Source organism: Ranitomeya imitator, chromosome 2 (genome assembly GCF_032444005.1).
Source record: "Ranitomeya imitator isolate aRanImi1 chromosome 2, aRanImi1.pri, whole genome shotgun sequence".
In the NCBI taxonomy this organism is placed as follows: domain Eukaryota; kingdom Metazoa; phylum Chordata; class Amphibia; order Anura; family Dendrobatidae; genus Ranitomeya; species Ranitomeya imitator.
In genome coordinates, this window is record NC_091283.1 from 602,902,162 (window position 1) to 602,920,591 (window position 18,430).

At 42.9% G+C, this 18,430-nt stretch overlaps 1 protein-coding gene across 3 annotated transcripts in view; it reads left to right on the forward strand.

The window, feature by feature from the left end:
* CACNA1G (calcium voltage-gated channel subunit alpha1 G) overlaps positions 1-18,430 on the forward strand; it is a 501,367-nt gene that overhangs the window by 443,040 nt on the left and 39,897 nt on the right. For 2 of the 3 annotated variants that reach the window (XM_069752406.1, XM_069752405.1), the window contains one exon: positions 17,497-17,622. The exons of the other annotated variant lie outside the window; for it this stretch is intronic. In XM_069752406.1, the coding sequence (XP_069608507.1) occupies positions 17,497-17,622 (126 nt within the window). The remainder of the gene's footprint in view (positions 1-17,496; positions 17,623-18,430) is intronic. 3 annotated transcript variants of the gene reach the window in all.

An 18,430-nucleotide genomic window follows, 5' to 3' on the forward strand; every position in this document is an offset into this window, starting at 1 on the left:
ATGCGTCACAAAATGATGCGTTTTGCATGCGTGCTTGTTTGCATTGTGCGTTGCGTCGCCGACGCAGCACCGCACAACACAAATGTGAACGTAGCCTAAGCGCGACGTACATACATACATACATATTCTAGAATACCCAATGCATTAGAATCGGGACACCATCTAGTACTGTACATAAGGAAAGTCCAGAAGTATTGTAAGCGTGGTAAAACGTATATTTTGAATACTGCGCATTGGCCAAACCATGAGTATGTGCTGCGAGAGCTCTTGGTGTATCCTATAAAGTAGGTGTGGATAATTATGTTAAAAAAAATGTTTTGGGTTTGGGTTGAGTGTATCTCATAGGCATGTTAATGCAGTTTGGGACCATTTTTATGCAAAAACCTGTTCTGTTTGTGTACTGCCATGAGGCTGATTTTATAGAAGGGAGTAGCACATAGCAATGCTACTAAAGAAAAGGAGATTGAGCAGCTTCATGTTGCATACATCAATAAAGAAATCAGACAGAATAAGAATAAATACCCCCACCATTAAATTACATTAAACAAATGCAGGGGGAACCTGTCGCCTTCGGCTGACAGTCTAATGTGCATGGGGGTGCTGCCCAAATTATTGTCAAGGAATATGTCAATCCGTCATGTCCAGTTCGGACTGCCAATCGCATAATTCTCCCGGAGATAAGCCCAAACCAGCATTTCAGTCAGCAGCTTTCTCATGGTGAACACCGGAGTGCTCAACTAAATGAGATTTGATAGAGTCAGCTGACTGACGAATGATTGGCAGAAGCATCATCCACTTTTAGAAAAGTGGACTCTAAATGAGTAATGTAAAATATCAAAGCCAGATTGTACTCTTACTCCCTGGCTCCAATTCCGGCTCTCCACTACTGTTCTGCTCTCTATGCTTTTGGCGCTTACATTTTGTCAGTAGCTCACATCACTGCTGCAGCCAATCACTGAGCTCAATGTCTTTGAGATGTAAACGATACAAGTCACTGAGCACAGGAATTTGCTACAAGAGTGATGCAAGCTGTAATGTGACATCACCATTTCCACTCAAAACATAGAGACAGAAGCAGCGGTGTGGAGCTAGTGAGATGGTGAGTTCTATCTAGCTATGTTATTTTACATTACAGAGATCATTTAGGGTCTACTTTTCTTAACCCTGCTGTTCTGTTTGGTCTGGGGAGACCTATTTTGAACTTTGGTATTTTTTGGGGTGTTCAAGATGCGGTTCTGAAACTTGTGGTTGATTGACTTAAATGAGGATGGGTCGGTCGGCCACGGGTTTCAGAGCCGCATCTTGAATATTTTAAAGAATATTGAAGTTCAAAGTCGGTCATTTTTGACCAACAGAACAGCAGGGTTAAACTGGAGAACACCCTTAAAGGGGACATAAAAAAAGTGATCAGTTTTTGCTCTTATTTTATTCTCGTTGCTCCAAGTTTTCAAAGTTTTGGGTTTTTTTTACGCCATCTGTGGTATTCGGTCAGGGTGACCGAGGCTGCTTTAAGGGGTCTGCTGGGGTGATGTTATGGCAGCTAGATGGTATACCTTCCCACAGGTGAAGTATATTCCCAGGGCTTCCCAGTATGTAGATAGTAGAATGGTGAGAGGTTCAGTGAAGAACGACGACACAGGATTGCAGTCTCTTTACCTTGCTTACTGTTTGTTTCAGCAGCCACAGGCCAGGGCACCAGATCACGGGGCAGGTAGGGTCCGGCTGGTTTGGAGGCAAGTCCAGAGTCCCCTTGTCCAGGTGGAAATCAATAGCCTTCCCTTGCGCTGTTGTGGTGTAGTCCCTTACTGCTAAGCTTCTCGTAAGGTCCTCACAGATGTGGTGTTTCTCTCTCTCTCTGCCCCCGTATTGGATAGGACAAAACCCGTATGACTGGTGACTTGAGCCTGTTTATAGGGTCTCATAGATAACCCGGCTCTGTGTGGTGTCACCGTGCCTCCTGGGTGTAGGTGCGGACAGGTAACGTGCAATTAGCTGTCCTGCCGGTCTCTGAAGTAAGGCGTAGAGGTCCTTACTACCTCGGTGTTCCAGCTACCGGCTCTCTGCGCCTCAGAAGGAGGCAGCCTACTCAGGGCTGGTCCCCTTCTGGTATCCTCTCCCGTGCTTTGCTTTCCTGCATGCTCACTGCAACATATTTGGCTTTTTATATGTCTCTTTCTGGGAGCTGCAGCTCTTAGGGCATGCACAGCTCTGTGAACCCTCTATCCTTCTCAGACGGCTGTCGGGAACTGACTGACTCTCCTTACAGACTACCAGTTATTTATATATGGGGAGTCACCTAGTAAATAGGATCAAAAGCTCCCCCTGGTGGCCTGGAGTGTGAATATGTTGCATGTTTGTGGTACCTGGCGACAGTTATCCTTTCTTGCCTCCAAACGTAACATCACTCTCCCCGTGAGGAAAGCGACATTACTATGACAACCAGGACCCTGGGGCGCAACACTCCCCCTCGTTAAATCCTGTACTCCTGGACTGGGAAAAGAAGAACAACAATACATGTTAATGCAAAAAGACACACATAAAGAATGCTGTAAACTTATAAAACTAATTAATATTATGTAAACTAGAGCTTCACTTTATGGGAAGTGAGGACACTTGAACGTTACAATAACATATTTACATTGTAGGCCTACTTTTAGGAACAATAAAACAGTACATTAACTAACTAACTATGAAGAGGTATTACCCGCTACAGGTATACTATCTTAGGACTTCAGAGTGCAAAACAATCATTTTATCTTTACTCTTCTTCAAGTGCAAAACTTTCTACTAACCCCCACGGGTTTACTGCATCTCGTTCTCAATTTTATTCAAAAGTAGATCATCATGAATTATCTTCCTATCTATCTGTATACAATACTATTTAACTTCGATTCTCAATTTTATTTTTATTCACTATATTAACTCTGTAATATATTAACCTTTTATCTTGCAACATACAATTCTAACTGGCAGAGTGCAACGATTCAACATTCCCTTTAAGGGTGCAAACAATATTCAAGTCGCTTAATACTGAGGTAGTGCAATTAATATTCAAGTCAATCAAAACTTTAGAACAGCAGCAATGAAGCGAGGGACCCGTCATTAACCCCCAATGTTGGACTTGGGCGGGATACAAGGCGTGTATCCAGACCTGGAATCCTGCCGCGCCAAACGGGTTTTTCTTCAGGTCTCTGGAAAACAAAACAACTTTCAAAGCAACATTAGACGCAGTCTTTTTAAAACTTCTTTGTAAAACCAGTGGGAAGCACCTTTAAGAAAGTGCAAACTATTTACAACTGAAAGTTTTTGAGCCATTCACTGTCCATGACTCCAGTGTCTTTAAATGAAAGGCAACTGTGCAAAACATAGGATCCCTTTTAACGTGGAACCCCTTTAAGTGGAAAACCTGGTCGGGTTCAATAAACTTTTTGTAACAGCAAAAGAGTTAAATTAACTATTTACAATCATTTTCAAGTTGGGCATGGTTTACTTGGGCTGTGGCAGTTTCCACGGCAGTACATGTGGATTTGGACGATCCCACGCAGTACATACAAGGAGTCCATGCTCTGAATAGGCATCTGGGTGCCCACTGAGGTCTGCCTGATGGTGGTCTGCATGGCCTTAGTACACAGGGTGACCGATGCAGGGGTCACCTGGCCAGGTGGGCGCGATGAAGAGTAATATGATGCCGCTGGCGGTAGTGGCTCCAGGCTGCGAGGTGGTGGTTTCTTCTTATTTAGCTCACATTTATGAACATGGAGGGCGTATCACCCCTTATTTCCCCAATGTATGGTGTAGGTGATGCAGTCACCAGGGTAGAGGTCCCTCCCAAGGTGTCCTTCCATTAGGTGCGCCTCTACATCTCGCCTAGTCACAAAGACTTCGGAGTAAAGGTCGGGTTCTTTGATGAAGCCCCAGCCGGAATTGAGGTGGAATGTTACGACAGTCCCACATCTCCATGGGCCCCGGTCCTTATGACCCACCTTCCAGGCCCGGGCATTGGCCTGTAGATCTTTTTCTCTCACAGCCTGGCGCCTGATCTCTTCCTCCCTTTCTGCTTTCGTTGGAGCACCTGCTGCCGGCGGTACTCCTGCTGGCTGATGACCTCCACCTGCTCTCCTTCCACTTGGGGCTCCCCGGGGAACCTAATCAGGTCGGTGCTGGTATGGGTCCATCTGAAAGTCACCCAATCCCCTTGGATGTCTACAGTCTTTTTGGTGGGCTGCAGTGGGGCATCGGAAGTCTCTAGGGTCCCCCTATGGCAGCTCCCACTCTAGACTTCCACACACTCGGCGGGGTGGTGGTGGGGCATTGATGGGTACTAGCTGGGTGGGGTCCTCGGCTACCGGGGCAGGGTTGGTATTGTTATTACCTGCCGCCGTGGTGTCTCCGGTGCCAGTCTTCTCTGTTGCAGGCTTAGGCTCCTGGAATTGGCTGCGCTGCTGTTCTTGGATGCTGGCGGCTGCGCGGTACTACGACCTCCGGAGCTGATGACACAACTCCTCGACCTCTGTGCCAAGAACCTCCAGGTTCATGAATGACGGCGGAGCCTCTTCCTCCCCTGATTGGTGCGAGACGCTGCGGGCTCTCTCCCCCTTCTCCGGGTGACCTCCGCTCACCATGTTGCCAACCAGATCTGTGTCAGCATCTTCCTGTTCTGGGCGGTCACTGCTCCTCCATCCCAGACCAGGAGGGGGATCTTTTTGGTTGATGGGCATTTCCTTCGGACATAGTAGTATCTGTGAGGGGCAGCTTTTACTTTTGCACCTTTTTCTAGGCCACGCCCATGATGGCACGCCCCACTCCTCCTGCACACCACATGGCGCTGTAATGGCGGTGGTTTTGACGGCAATTTTGGCGGTCTTTTGCGATACACAGTCTCTGAGCACAAAACAGTTAGGCACAGTCCTTTAGGCGCACATGACCCGATTTTCAAGATTGGTCCATCCTGTTCGTGACGCCAAGATGATTTGCCCAGCCAGGGCCGTGGGGTACTCGGTATCGGGTCTGGCGGTTCACAGGTGGATGTCACGGTGGCTGCGACCCAGTCCGTGGCCCAGGGCGCCCATGTAAAAGGGAAAGGTCTTTAAAGGGATAAAGTCTATTGTTCATGACGCCACCTGTGGTATTTGGTCAGGGTGACAGACGCTGCTTTAAGGGGTCCACTGAGGTGATGTTATGGCATCTAGATGGTATACCTTCCCACAGGTGAAGTATATCCCCAGGGCTTCCTAGTATGTAGATAGTAGAATGGTGAGAGGTGCAGTGAAGAACGAGGACACAGGATTGCAGTCTCTTTACCTTGTTTACTGTTGGTTTCAGCAGCCACAGTCCAGAGCACCAGATCACAGGGCAGATAGGATTCAGCCAGTTTGGAGGCAAGTCCAGAGTCCCCTTGTCCAGGTGGAAATCAATAGCCTTCCCTTGCGCTGTTGTGGTATAGTCCCTTACTGCTAAGCCTCTCGTAAGGTCCTCACAGATGTTGTGTTTCTCTCTCTCTCTCTGTCCCCTGTATAGGATAGGACAAAACCTGTATGACTGGTGACTTGAGCCTGTTTATAGGGTCTCTTAGATAACCCGGCTCTGTGGGGTGTCACCATGCCTCCTGGGTGTAGGTGCGGACAAGTAACATGCAATTAGCTGTCCTGCCAGTCTCTGAAGTAAGGCGTAAAGGTCCTTACTACCTCGGTGTTCCGGCTACCGGCTCTCTGTGCCTCAGAAGGAGGCAGCCTGCTCGTGGCTGGTCCCCTTCTGGTATCCTCTCCCGTGCTTTGCTTTCCTGCACGCTCACTGCAACGTATTCGGCTTTTTATATGTCTCTTTCTGGGAGCTGCAGCTCTTAGGGCATGCACAGCTCCGTGAACCCTCTATCCTCCTCAGACGGCTGTCTGGAACTGACTGACTCTCCCTACAGACTACCTGTTATATATATGGGGAGTCACCTAGTAAATAGGATCAAATGCTCTCTTGGTGGCCTGGAGTGTGAATATGTTGCATGCTTGTGGTACCTGGCAACAGTTATCCTTTCTTGCCTCCAAACGTACCATCACTCTCCCCGTGAGGAAAGCGACATTACTGTGATGACCAGGTCCCTTGGGCGCCACAGTGGCTCACAGTGTAATAATACAGAGCAGCATAAAGATGCAAATCCCCAGAGAGTCCTGCGAACCGCAGTCATTAAATTATCACTAAATAAAAAAAGTATATATCTCTAGAACCGTATGGCAGATTTAACAAAAAACAAACAGTATACTCAGGGGAGCATTGAAAATAGCATAAGAACAAAAACTGCCCTCTTTTGACGTTATGACAGGTCCTCTTTAAGCTCGCTTGCTACTATAAAGAAGTTTAGTAGGGAGACAGCTGCCTCAGAGTGTCAAGCCCAACTAATCAGTGTATAAGAGGAGGATGGAAAGTAAAACTAGTATTGAGTTAAAATGATCCCCCTAAATATAAGCAACAGAACAGGTGCTAATTTAAAACCACTAGGGCAGCTTCCAGACCTACAAAGTACTAGACTTTACCCACCCATAAGGCTGGTGGGAGGTGATAAAAGATCTAACCTGGAAGTTATTTGGGGTTCAGATCTCTGTCAGACCCAAACTAAGATCTTGATGAATTACATCAGTACCTGCAGTATCAAGAAATTTTAGGAAAGTTAGGCAAGGAGGGCAATGGTTGTGTATTACAAAGAAAATGGTAAATCAGAAAAGTTTGCTGGGGTGATTAAAGAGTTCAGCTAAGGATTGTTGTCTCTGTCACCAGGCGAAACATATACAGCTAGTGAAATAAGTATTGAACACGTCACCAATTTTCTAAGTAAATAAATTGCTAAAGGTACTATTGACATTAAATAAATGTCCATAAATGAAGTTATGTGTAATAATGAGAAATGACACAGGGAAAAAGTATTGAGCACGCTTACTGAAACATGTTTAATACTTAGTATAAAAGCCTTTGTTGGTTAATGTCGCTTCAAGACGCCTCCTGTATGGAGAAACTAGTTGCATGAATTGCTCGGGTGTGATTTGGCCCATTCTTCCTCACAAGAACTCTTCAAATCCCAAAAGTTTCTGTGTGCTTTTTCTATGAACTATGAGCTTTAGTTCCTTCCATAATATTTCTATTGAATTCACGTCCGGTGTTTGGCTGGGCCCTTGTAGCAGCTTTATTTTGTTTCTCTGAAACCAACTGAGAGTTTCCTTGGCTGTGTGTTTGGGATCATTGTCTACCAGAAATTTCCATCCCCTTTTCATCTTTATCATTCTGATAGATTGCAGCAGATTTTTATCAAGAAAGTCTTGGTACATTTGTCCATTCATCTTTCTTTCAATTATAGAATGTTTGCCAGTGCTGTATGCTGAAAAACAGCTCCACACCATAATTTTCCCACCTTCAAACTTCACTGTTGGTATGGTGTTTTTGGGGTGATATGTAATGCCTTTTGGCCTCCAAGCATAGTGTCTATTATGACATCCAAAGAGTTCAATTTTGGTTTCATCTGACGAACTATATTCTCTCAATATTTCACAGGCATGTCTAAATGTTGTTTAGCAAGCTTTAAACGTACTTGGACATGCTTTTTGTTCAGCAATGGAGTCTTCTGTGGTGAGAGTGCATACAGGCTATGAAGGTTGAGTGCTTTCCTTTTTGTTTTCTTTGAAACAATTGTACCTGCTAATTCCAGGTCTCTCTGTAGCTCTCCACAAGTGGTCCTTTGCTCTTGGACAACTCATCATATAATTCTTTTCACTCCTCTGTCTAAAATCATGCGGTGAGCACCTGGTCTTGGCAGGTTTATGGTGAAATAATGTTCTTTCCACTTCCATATTATAGCAAGAGTGCTCAATGGAGCCTTCAGTACTTTAGAAATTATTCTGCAACCAATGCCACTATTATGTTTTGCAACAATAAGTTTGCGAAGGTCTTGAGACAGCTCACTGGTTTTACCCATTATGAGAGTTTTTTTGTGTGGCAACTTGGTAATGAGTCAGCTTTTTATATGCCATCAGTTGAACCAGCTGATATTATTTTTCACTAAGTGGCAAGATTACTTGCTAATTGCTGTTAGATTACAGCTGGTGTCATGACGTTACATTACTTTTTGCACCTTTCTTTCTTCATGTATTCAATACTTTTTCCCTGTGTCATTTCTCATTATTACATATAACTTAATTTCTGGACATCCGTGGTTTAATTTCTTTGTCTGAATGGATTGGATGGGTCAATACCAACATCTAGTCAGAATTTCATGTCATTAGCGCTTTTAGAAATTTAAGTTGATGACGTGTTCAATACTTAATTCACCTACTGTATATGGAGGACTGTCAGATAGTAAACATGTTTTGTTATGGATAGGACACAGCACCCTGGGTGTCTGAGATGAAAGAGTTACTTATGCGTTCTGCGAATCACAAGGAAAAATCAAGTGTAGGGTCAGGTGAGTTTGCCGCTGCCTATATCGCTTTTTTCCTTTGTCAGTGTAGAAGGGGATAAGATAATTTGAGGGAGAAACCTTTGGACAGGGAAATTGTAGGGATACCCAGGAAATAGAAAGCCAATCTGATTCTACAGAGAGTGCAAGGTGAATGTAGTCTCTGTTTTTTTCTTGACGATAAAAGTGGTGATCAAAAAGATACATGGCTCTAGCTTCTTGGATGTTTGCTAGGAGTGAGTGTAATTGATATATCATGATGATGGTGCTTCTTGACATGTAAGGATACAAAGTTCTAAAAAGCAACTTTGCATTTCCGTATTATAAATCTTCTTTGTTCTTAGAATGGAGGGATATTTACTTTTATAGTACGACTTTTTGCCAGCCTCCTCTGTGGTCTATTACAGGTGGCCGGTTTCCTATGCAAGGACTGTATGCTTGTTAAATGATTACTATACAGTTTGCAAGCACAGCTCTGAAGTTGGCTGGATCACTTGACCTGGAAAGCTTCACTGTCCCTGCGCTCTTCCTCTGCTGCAAAGGCAAAGCTGACTCTGCTTTCATCATGGAAGAGCACTCAGTTCAGGCCTGCGGTGCAACCATGCCACTGGTCTGAACTGTCAATCTTCAGATGAGCTTACTCTCTGTAAGCAGGAAACAGAGGCAAAGGAACTCGAAAAAAGGAAAATGAGACAACTCGCTAAGCAAATTTTTCAACCCTTTTAAGCAATCTAACCAAAATTCCTTTTGTTATGGCAAAATAAGACAGTTGTGAAGTGTCTAACACATTGCCCTAGATAGAAATTGCCAAGAATAAGAATAAATCCCTGGAATGTCAGGCCTCTCCTTTCAAATAATAAACCATTACAACTTCTTGCACAATTCGGTAGTCTCACTGCAGTTAAGAGTCCCCTTTTATGTTGATGTAAACTTTACATAATGCTGTGCAAAAGTTTAGGGAGGAGATAAAAAAAAAGGTTCAAAGGAAGAATGCTTTCAAGAATTAAAGTATTAATAGTGTATTTTATTAATTTACAAAATGCAAAGTGAATGAACGAAAACAAAATCTAAATAAAAATCAATTATTTTAGGTACACTTTTTGAAGGTTCCAAACATATTGGAGCACTAACCACAAATCTTCTTTAGATGTACAGTGAGGAAAATAAGCATTTGATACGCTGCCGATTTTGCAGGTTTTCCCACCCACAAAGAATGGAGAGGTTTGCAGTTTTTATCGTAGGTACACCAACTGTGAGAGACAGAATCTAAAAGAAATCCAGAAAATCACAATGTATGATTTTTAAATAATTAAATTACATTTAATTGCATGAAATATGTATTTGATCACCTACCAACCAGCACGAATTCTGTCTCTAACAGACCTGTTAGTTTTTCTTTAACCCGTTTATGACCGCCGTTACGCCTTTTAATAGTGGCAGTTAAGGGTGCTTATTCTTCTGCGCTCCTTTTTAACAGCGCTGAGAAATAAGGTTATAGTGCCTCCCAGCGTCAGAAATCCTCCGGGGTTTTTACCGTCCCCAGTGTTGCGATCACCATTATTCAAGGAATAACGGCGACCACAAAAAAAGTCTGATTTCCTATTTATTTCTCTCTCCTCTGATATGATATAGCACATCAGAGGAAAGAGAAATGGGGTCCCCCAAGCCGACCCGGTACTTCCGGCACCTCCTGCATCCTCCGGTGATGCCCCTACCACCTCGGCGTCTTCTTCCGGGAAGAATATGGCAGGCGCATAAGAAGTGCACCCGCCGAGATCTGCTGGCCGGCACCTGGCAACAATAGGAGATTTCTCCTATTGGTTCATTTTGATCACTGTGATATACCCTATCACAGTAATCAAAATGAAAAAAATAGTAAATCAACCCCCATTTAATCACCCCCTTAGGTAAAAATAAAATTAAAAAAATGAACTTATTTCCATTTTTCTATTAGGATAGTGTTGGGGTTAGGGTTAGAGTTGGGGTTAGAGCTAGGGTTGGGGTTGGGGTTAGGGTTAGAGCTAGTGTTCAGGTTAGGGTTGGTGCTAGGGTTAAGGTTGGGGTTAGAGCTAGGGTTAGGGTTGGGCTAAGGTTAGAGCTAGAGCTAGCCCCAAGCTAGGGTTAGAGCTAGGGTTAGGGTTTGGCTAGGGTTGGGGCTGGGGTTGGGGCTAGGGTTAGGGATGTGTTGAGGTTAGGGTTGTGTTGGGGCTAGGGTTGTGTTGGGGTTAGGGTTTTGATTAGAGCACTTGAATGGTTAACAAACTTCTTGAATGTGGTTTTGCGCACCTTGAGGGGTGCATTTTTTATAATGGTGTCACTTTTGGGTATTTTCTGTTATATTAACCCCCAAACTCACTTCAAATGTGAGGTGGTCCCTAAAAAACGTTTCTGTAAATTTTGTTGGACTAGTGAGAAATTGCTGGTCAACTTTTAACCCTTACAACGTCCTAATAAAATAAATTTGTTTTCAAGATAGTGCTGATGTAAAGTAGACGTGTGGGAAATGTTATTTATTAACTATATTGTGCGATATGACTCTCTGATTTAAGAGCACAAAAATTGAAAGTTTGAAAATTGCAAAATTTTCAAAATTTTTGCCAAATCTGTTTTTCTCATAAATAGACGCAAGTCTTATTGAAGAGATTTTACCATTAACATGAAGTACAATATGTCATGAAGAACAGTCTCATAATCAGTGGGATCCATTGAAGCTTTGCAGAGCTCTAACCTCATAAAGTGGCAGTGGTCAGAATTGTAAAAATTGGCTTGGTCATGAAGTATAAAATGTACAAAATTGGCTCTGTCACTAAGAGGTTAAGAAGCCCTCCTACTCTGCACTCATGACTTGTATTCATTGCACCTGTTTGAACTCATTACCTGTATAAAAGACACCTTTACACACACTCAATCAATCACACTACAACCTCTCACCATGGCCAAGACCAAGGAGCTTTCTAAGGACACCAGGGACAAAATTGTAGACCTGCACAAGGCTGGGATGGCTACAGGATAAAAGGCAAGCAGCTTGGTGAGAAGGCAACAACTGTTGGCACAATAATTAGAAATTGGAAGAAACACAAGATGACTGTCAATCTCTGAAGCTCAATGCAGCATCTCACCTCGTGGGGCAAGAATGATTCTGAGAAAGATCAGGAATCAGCCAACAACTACACTGGTGGAACTGGTCAATGTCCAGAATAGATTTGAGATTACAGTCTCAAACACTACCGTTAACAACACACTACACCAGCATGGATTAAAATCCTGCAGGGCATGCAAGGTCCCCCATTCACATGCCAGCACATGTTCAGGTCTGTTTGAAGTTCGCTAATAACCATCTGGATGATCCAGAGGATGCATGGGAGAAAGTCATGTGGTCAGATGAGAGAACGTTTTGCTATGAACTCCACTCACCGTATTTGGAGGAAGAAGGATGATTACAACCCCAAGAACACCATCCTAACCTTGAATCATGGTGGGGGAAACATCATACTTTGGGGATGCTTTTCTGCGAAGTGGACAAGGACGACTGCACAATATTGAAGGGAGGATGGATGGGGTCATGTATTGCGAGATTTGGCCAACAACCTCCTTCCCTCAGTAAGAGAATTAAAGATGGGTCATGGCTGGGTCTTCTAGCATGACAATGACCCAAAACACACAGCCAGGGCAACTAAGGAGTGGCTCCATAAGAAGCATTTCAAGGTTCTGGAGTGGCCTAGCCAGACTACAGACCTGAACCAAATAGAATTTCTTTTTAGGGAGCTGAAACTTAATGTTGCCCATCAACAGCCTGGAAACCTTGAACATCTGGAGAAGATCTGTGTGGAGGAGTGGGCCAAAATCCTTGCTGCAGTGGGATTAAATGAAGAGACAGTAAGATTTTCACAAGCCTACATCCACAGAATGTGGTTAGTTCTCAAAGATGTTTAGAACCACCTCCCTAACAAGTTCCTTCAAAAGCTGCATGGAAGTGTACTTTAGAATTGATGATTTCATGCTGTTTTGAAGGCAAAGGGCGGTCACACCAAAATTTTGATTTGACTTATATTTCTCCTTTGTTCATTCAATTTGCATTTAGTTAGTAGGTAAAAATGAACTATTAACACTTTTGTTTTTACTTACTTTCTTACTTTGCAGAATTTTTCCACACCTGCTTAAAACTTTTGCACAGTACTGTTTATATAAATTCCCTCTTGTCCTGCTTATTGGCCTAAGTATGAAAAGATCATTAGACTGATCTGTTTACTGTCCATTGATTGATTTATTTTTTTTAAATCGAAGATACTTATCAAGTTCCCTCTATATTTTCTGCATGCTACAGTGTAGTCTACACACCAAGACCTCTCGTCCCTGACGATCCACTGTTTCTTCTTTTATAGCGGATGCAGTGACATCACTTTTTGTAACCTCATGGTTATCAGTGGAATAGCGACTATTTTGTTCTTTTTGAACGATTTCTTCATTAAAGGCGTTACACTACATGTATTTATCAGCTATCCACTGCATATGTGATAAATGTATGATTGCTAGAGATGCGACCTCAGGGTTGTCCAAGGATCAAGAAAACAGGATCTCAAAGTCCTATATGTGAATCAAGTAGTAGTTGGCGTTCACTTATTCACTGTCCTTGGAGTTAATGGAGATTCTTAACTAGGAAATTCAAAACCAGGCATCATGTGTCCTGTTGTGGCTAATACTGATCCTGAGCCGAGTCTTAAAGTATAATAGCGGTAAAGCCAGAATACTTCTTATATCATTTTTCCACTGTGCATAGACTTACTATTTGTTATCCTTCACTCTCTCTAGGTTGCACGAACTGAATCAGAGGGACATCTGAAAGTGAGATAATGCACTTTATTGGTTGACGTGTTCTTGTTTTGTCGTTCAGTGTATCTCAGAGAGTGTAGTTGCCCAGGTACAGTCTCTATCATTGTTTACCACTTGGGATCACTTTAGTCTAGCCCAGATTTAAAGAGCAGTATGTGAGTCTGGCCTTACTGTGGTGACCTGTTGCCGTGAGAGGGTTAAGTATGCCACCAGTGGACCCTGTGAGACCTCTTGTGTCTTGTCTATATACCAGGGGTGTCAAACTGCATTCCTCGAGGGCTGCAAACAGGTCATGTTTTCAGGATTTACTGCACAGGTGATAATTTAATCACCTACACAAATAATGAGTTGGTGATTAAATTATCACCTGTGCAGTACAAGGAAATCCTGAAAACATGACCTGTTTGCAGCCCTCGAGGAATGCAGTTTGACACCCCTGCTATGTACCTTCTTATGGATGTAGGTTTGTGTCTGCTTGCTGTATTTTTGTTCGTATACCTGAGGCTACTGTACGTCTACTGACTTCTATCGGGCTTTTTGTGACTGTTTTGGAATGGTTCTTTGTGTTTGATGATAGTGTAATCGTTATTTCAGATTGTGTTTTCTGTTTTCCACATTAAAAACAGACAGGGGGTCATTTTCTGTGTTCGTCGATCCTGTAGAGGGCAGTGAATCGCCCATTTAGGTGACTATTTACCTGTAAGAATGAGTTCTTACGTGGAGATATAGTGTAGACAGGATGCAAGGTCAGACATCATTTCCTACATACAGTAACATGGGTACAGCTAAGGCTAGGTTCACAGTCATACAGTGCTCTACGTCAAGCACTGTGTTGGGGTTTCAGTCGAAATACCCAGAAAACTGTAATCCAGCAGTAAGCTCTGATGGAGTCATTTACTTTATTAATCTGTCAACCTATTAATCATGTGGTTTATAACGTTTTTTACAAATACCAGCAGGATGGAGGCCAGGCAGCGTTTACCGTGACTTCATTTGATTCTGGAATTCCAACAGTCACATATGGCTCAACATAATGCACCATATTAATGTGAACCTAGTCTTAAAGGAATCTCTCACCTGGTTTTTGCCACCTAATCTGAGAGCATCATAATGAAGAGGCAAGAGACCCTCATTCCAGTGATATGTCACTTACTGGGCTGCTTGCTGTACTTGTGATAAAATCATAATTTTATCAGTAGCAGATTATCACTAGAGGATGAGTAAACCTCCTACCATGAAGTCGCCCCTATTTATGAGCTCTGTATCACTCTGCCCCCACCACTGATTGGCAGCTTTCTGCCTATGGACAGTGTATACTGTAAGCTGCCAATCAGTGGTGTGGGCGCGGTTTTACAGAGTTTAATATTCAGAAAACCGGTAGATCTGCTGCAGATAAAACTGTGATTTTATCAAAACAGCAGCAAGCAGCCCAGTAAGTGACATAGCTGGAATCAGGATCTCTGCTCCTACATCATTCTGCTTTCAGATTGGGCAGCAATAATCTGGTGACAGATTCCCTTAAGTACCTATCTTTACCGCTGTATAAGGAAATGTTGCATCTGCTGTCAGGGAAAACAAGAATCGGGTACGTTGCATTCCTGACGATAAATACGTTGCTGTCTGGAGAGTCTAGCTGCAGCTTTTCTCACTGTCCTGAGTGTGTGCACTTATTGAGAAGTTATAGGAGAAAACTGTCAGAGCAACAGGCGTTTGATTGACAGCATGTGTGTCGACCACTAGAGAGGTGGCAGTTTCCAAGGTGCACAGTATCAACAATGTTGCTAAAAGTGAAAATCTGTTTAGTGATCTTGAATGTGTCATAAATACATTCACTATTACAACACTGTATTATCGAATTTCAGTGACAGCAGCCCATTAACAGAGCCAAATTGTTCTGAGACCTCTATGGTTGCATGAATTATGGAGGTCCAAGATTCCAGACTTGACAAATGGTGCAACTTCACTCTAACATTAAAGAAGTCCTCCTCCTCCCATCAACATTTGTATCCTTTTAACATAGTGCAATCATCATATTATATAGTACAGTGTACTTACAATTGCTCATTTTGCCTTTCTACCCAGCTAATTCTTCTCTTTTCCATTAGGTCTGTGACATCACGTGATTAAAAACTAACTAGCTGAATCCTTCTAAGCACCATGTAGAAACAGGAGGTCAATTTTCCCTGTATGTGTCATAAGACACTGGACAGGGAGGAGGAGGAAGCAGCTGGGTCAGAAGTTGAGGAGGGGAATGATAAATGCAGGGAAAAGAGACTTCCTGTTCCTGCATAGAGCAGAGAAAAGACAATAATTAGCTAGGTAGAAAGGCAAAATGAGCAATTGTAAGTACACAGCACTTATAATCACTGCAATAAAATAAGAGGATAAAATGTTTATGGCAGTGCTTCTTTAAGCTCTGTTTGCATCTTCTTTTCCTGTCGGGCAAAATACAGTGCATCATTAAAAATGGTAAACCTCTGTTCTGGTATACTGCAGTGATGGCGTGGCCATAGGAGCTATGCCGTAACCATAACAAGTGGGTTTTCTTTATTTAAAGGGAATCTCTCACCCCCAAAATGCATTTTAAATGAGCTATAACATGAGATAGGGGACTGTTTATACACGGACCAAATGGCTTCACAATACCATCACTGATCGGTAAACTTTTAGTAATCGGTAGTCATCTGAACGCCTGTTTACACAGGCGGACCAAAGTAAACGATGCACACTGAGCGATCTATACATAGGCTGCCATGGTTCTTGGCAGCACTGGCCCTGTTTACGATGCACCGCTGAAAATGATGATCTGCACAAAAGAACATTTCACCTGATGAACGAGCATTTTCTCATTCATTGGGTGATCGTCAGCCTATTTACACAGTCAAGCCAAGGACGCATTGAAACCCCTTTTTTGCACAGGCATTAGAAGTTGTTTTCACAGGCACTGTACCAGTAGCTGGTACAGGACTAGTATGATTTTTATAGGGCCCCTATATCATGATATAACGGCCCACATGAGCTATAGTATTAGTGAGTGTTTATTTACTTGCCACAGGCAAAAAAACTGCAGCAAAGTCCTTCTCGGGTTCATTCTAGTGTAGTGAAAACGCAGCTTATTTCCCTCTGCTTATTCACATGCAGAAAATCTGCTGCATTTTACAATACATGAATTGTGCATGAGGTTTTATGAAACCTTATATGTTCGTTTTACGAACCCTTATTCACAGTGTTCGTTGACCCAGTGCTGCAGATATGACATAAGCAGCCTATCAAATTTTTTCGTACATTTAGATGTATCAATTTTCCTCTGCAGATGTGAGCGCAGTTCCATCAAAAATTACCAAAAAATTTACATGCTTTACAAATTATACCTTATGCTGCAGATTATAACCCATGCATTGCAATTAGTGAACTCTGTGGCATAAATTAACATATTGCATATTAAAGGGAATCTGTCACCAGGTTTTTGCTACCTCATCCGAGAGCAGCACAATGGAGGAGAAGTGACCCTGATTCCAATTATGTATCACATAGTTTACTGGGTGCAGCAGTTGTAATACAATCAGAGTTTTTAGATGTAGCATGTAGCAGAGCTCAGAAAGCTAACCTCGCCCACACCACAGAACAGTGAGCTGCTTATCAGAGGAGGGGGCGTGGCCAGTCTAGCAGTAACAGGAGACCTAGTCCAGCAGTGATATCTTGGTGATAAAACCTTCATTGTAAGCAAACAACAGCACACAGCCTGATAAGTGACACATCCCTGAATTCAGCATTTCAACCCCTACATCATTCTGTTCTCAGATTACATAGCAAAAACCTGCTGACAGATTACCTTTCAATTCTTTGCTGCTACTGTAGCACACTACGGATTTTCCATCCGCAAATCTGAATAGAAAAAACGCAGTGTCTGTGCCATTTAATATAAAACTGCACATATGTATTCTTGTAAGTATCTGCTTGTGTCTGTGCTTGTACTGTATGTCTTTGGCCTGCCCCAGTGGTCTTCTGGAGTATAATGGAAACTATAGGTAAATCTGGACATTGCTCCAGTGGAGAGTGAGGATTGACATAATATAGCTCTGTTGATCAGACAGTGCAGTATATGTGTGTTTTCATCTCATTCATTAGTAATCCATTATTTTGTGTCATGGGATGCAATTTGTATTCAGAGGACATTTAGGTAACATTTTATTTTGTTCTTTTCTTATTCTTGGCCATTTTCCCTCATTTAGATTCCTCTAGCGGAGATGGAAGGACTGTCCTTGACTTCAGATATTATGTCCGAAAAGTCCTGGTCCTTAGCCCTAACGGACGACTCACTGCCAGATGACATCGTGTTTAGCGTTCTCGAACCAAAAGTATCCATATTTATTTCTATCATATTCTGGCTTGAAATGAATCACAAATTTCTAAACATCTGCATCAGTTTGTTTTAGTTAACATATCTTCCACAGGAATTCATGGGATTAACTGCCCCCAAATAAAGTTATCAAGTCTTGCCAATTGAATTTGTGTATCAATTCCCTGAGCGTTTGAAACTCCCTACTTTCAGTCATTCAATGAGACCGTTCATTATTTACTTCTAGTAGATAAAATCTGTCCTGGTCAGTGATATGACATACCACCCAACCGCCCCGGACCAGGGGCTGTCCCAGATTCAGGGGGCTGTCCTGGAAGGTCAGGAACCAGGTACAGCTCAATGTAACAGTGAAGCATGACCCTTTAGATCACGTGGCCGTCTTAAGGCACATGACTAGGCAGGAAGAGTAGCAAGGCACAGGCAAGCTGTGTGTTTATGTCTGTTTGTGTATGTTTGATGTAGCAGAATAGTACATGTTTTAATGTAGCAGTTATGCCGATATACCAGAACTGTGTGTGTTGATGTTACAGAGGTGTGTGAGTTGATGTTGCAGAGGTGTGTGAGTTGATGTTGCAGAGTTGTGTGTGTTGATATTGCAGAGTTGTGTGTGTTGATGTTGCAGAGGTGCGTGAGTTGATGTTGCAGAGGTGCGTGAGTTGATGTTGCAGAGGTGTGTGAGTTGATGTTGCAGAGGTGTGTGAGTTGATGTTGCAGAGGTGTGTGAGTTGATGTTGCAGAGGTGTGTGAGTTAATGTTGCAGAGGTGTGTGAGTTGATGTTGCAGAGGTGTGTGTGGTGATGTAGCAG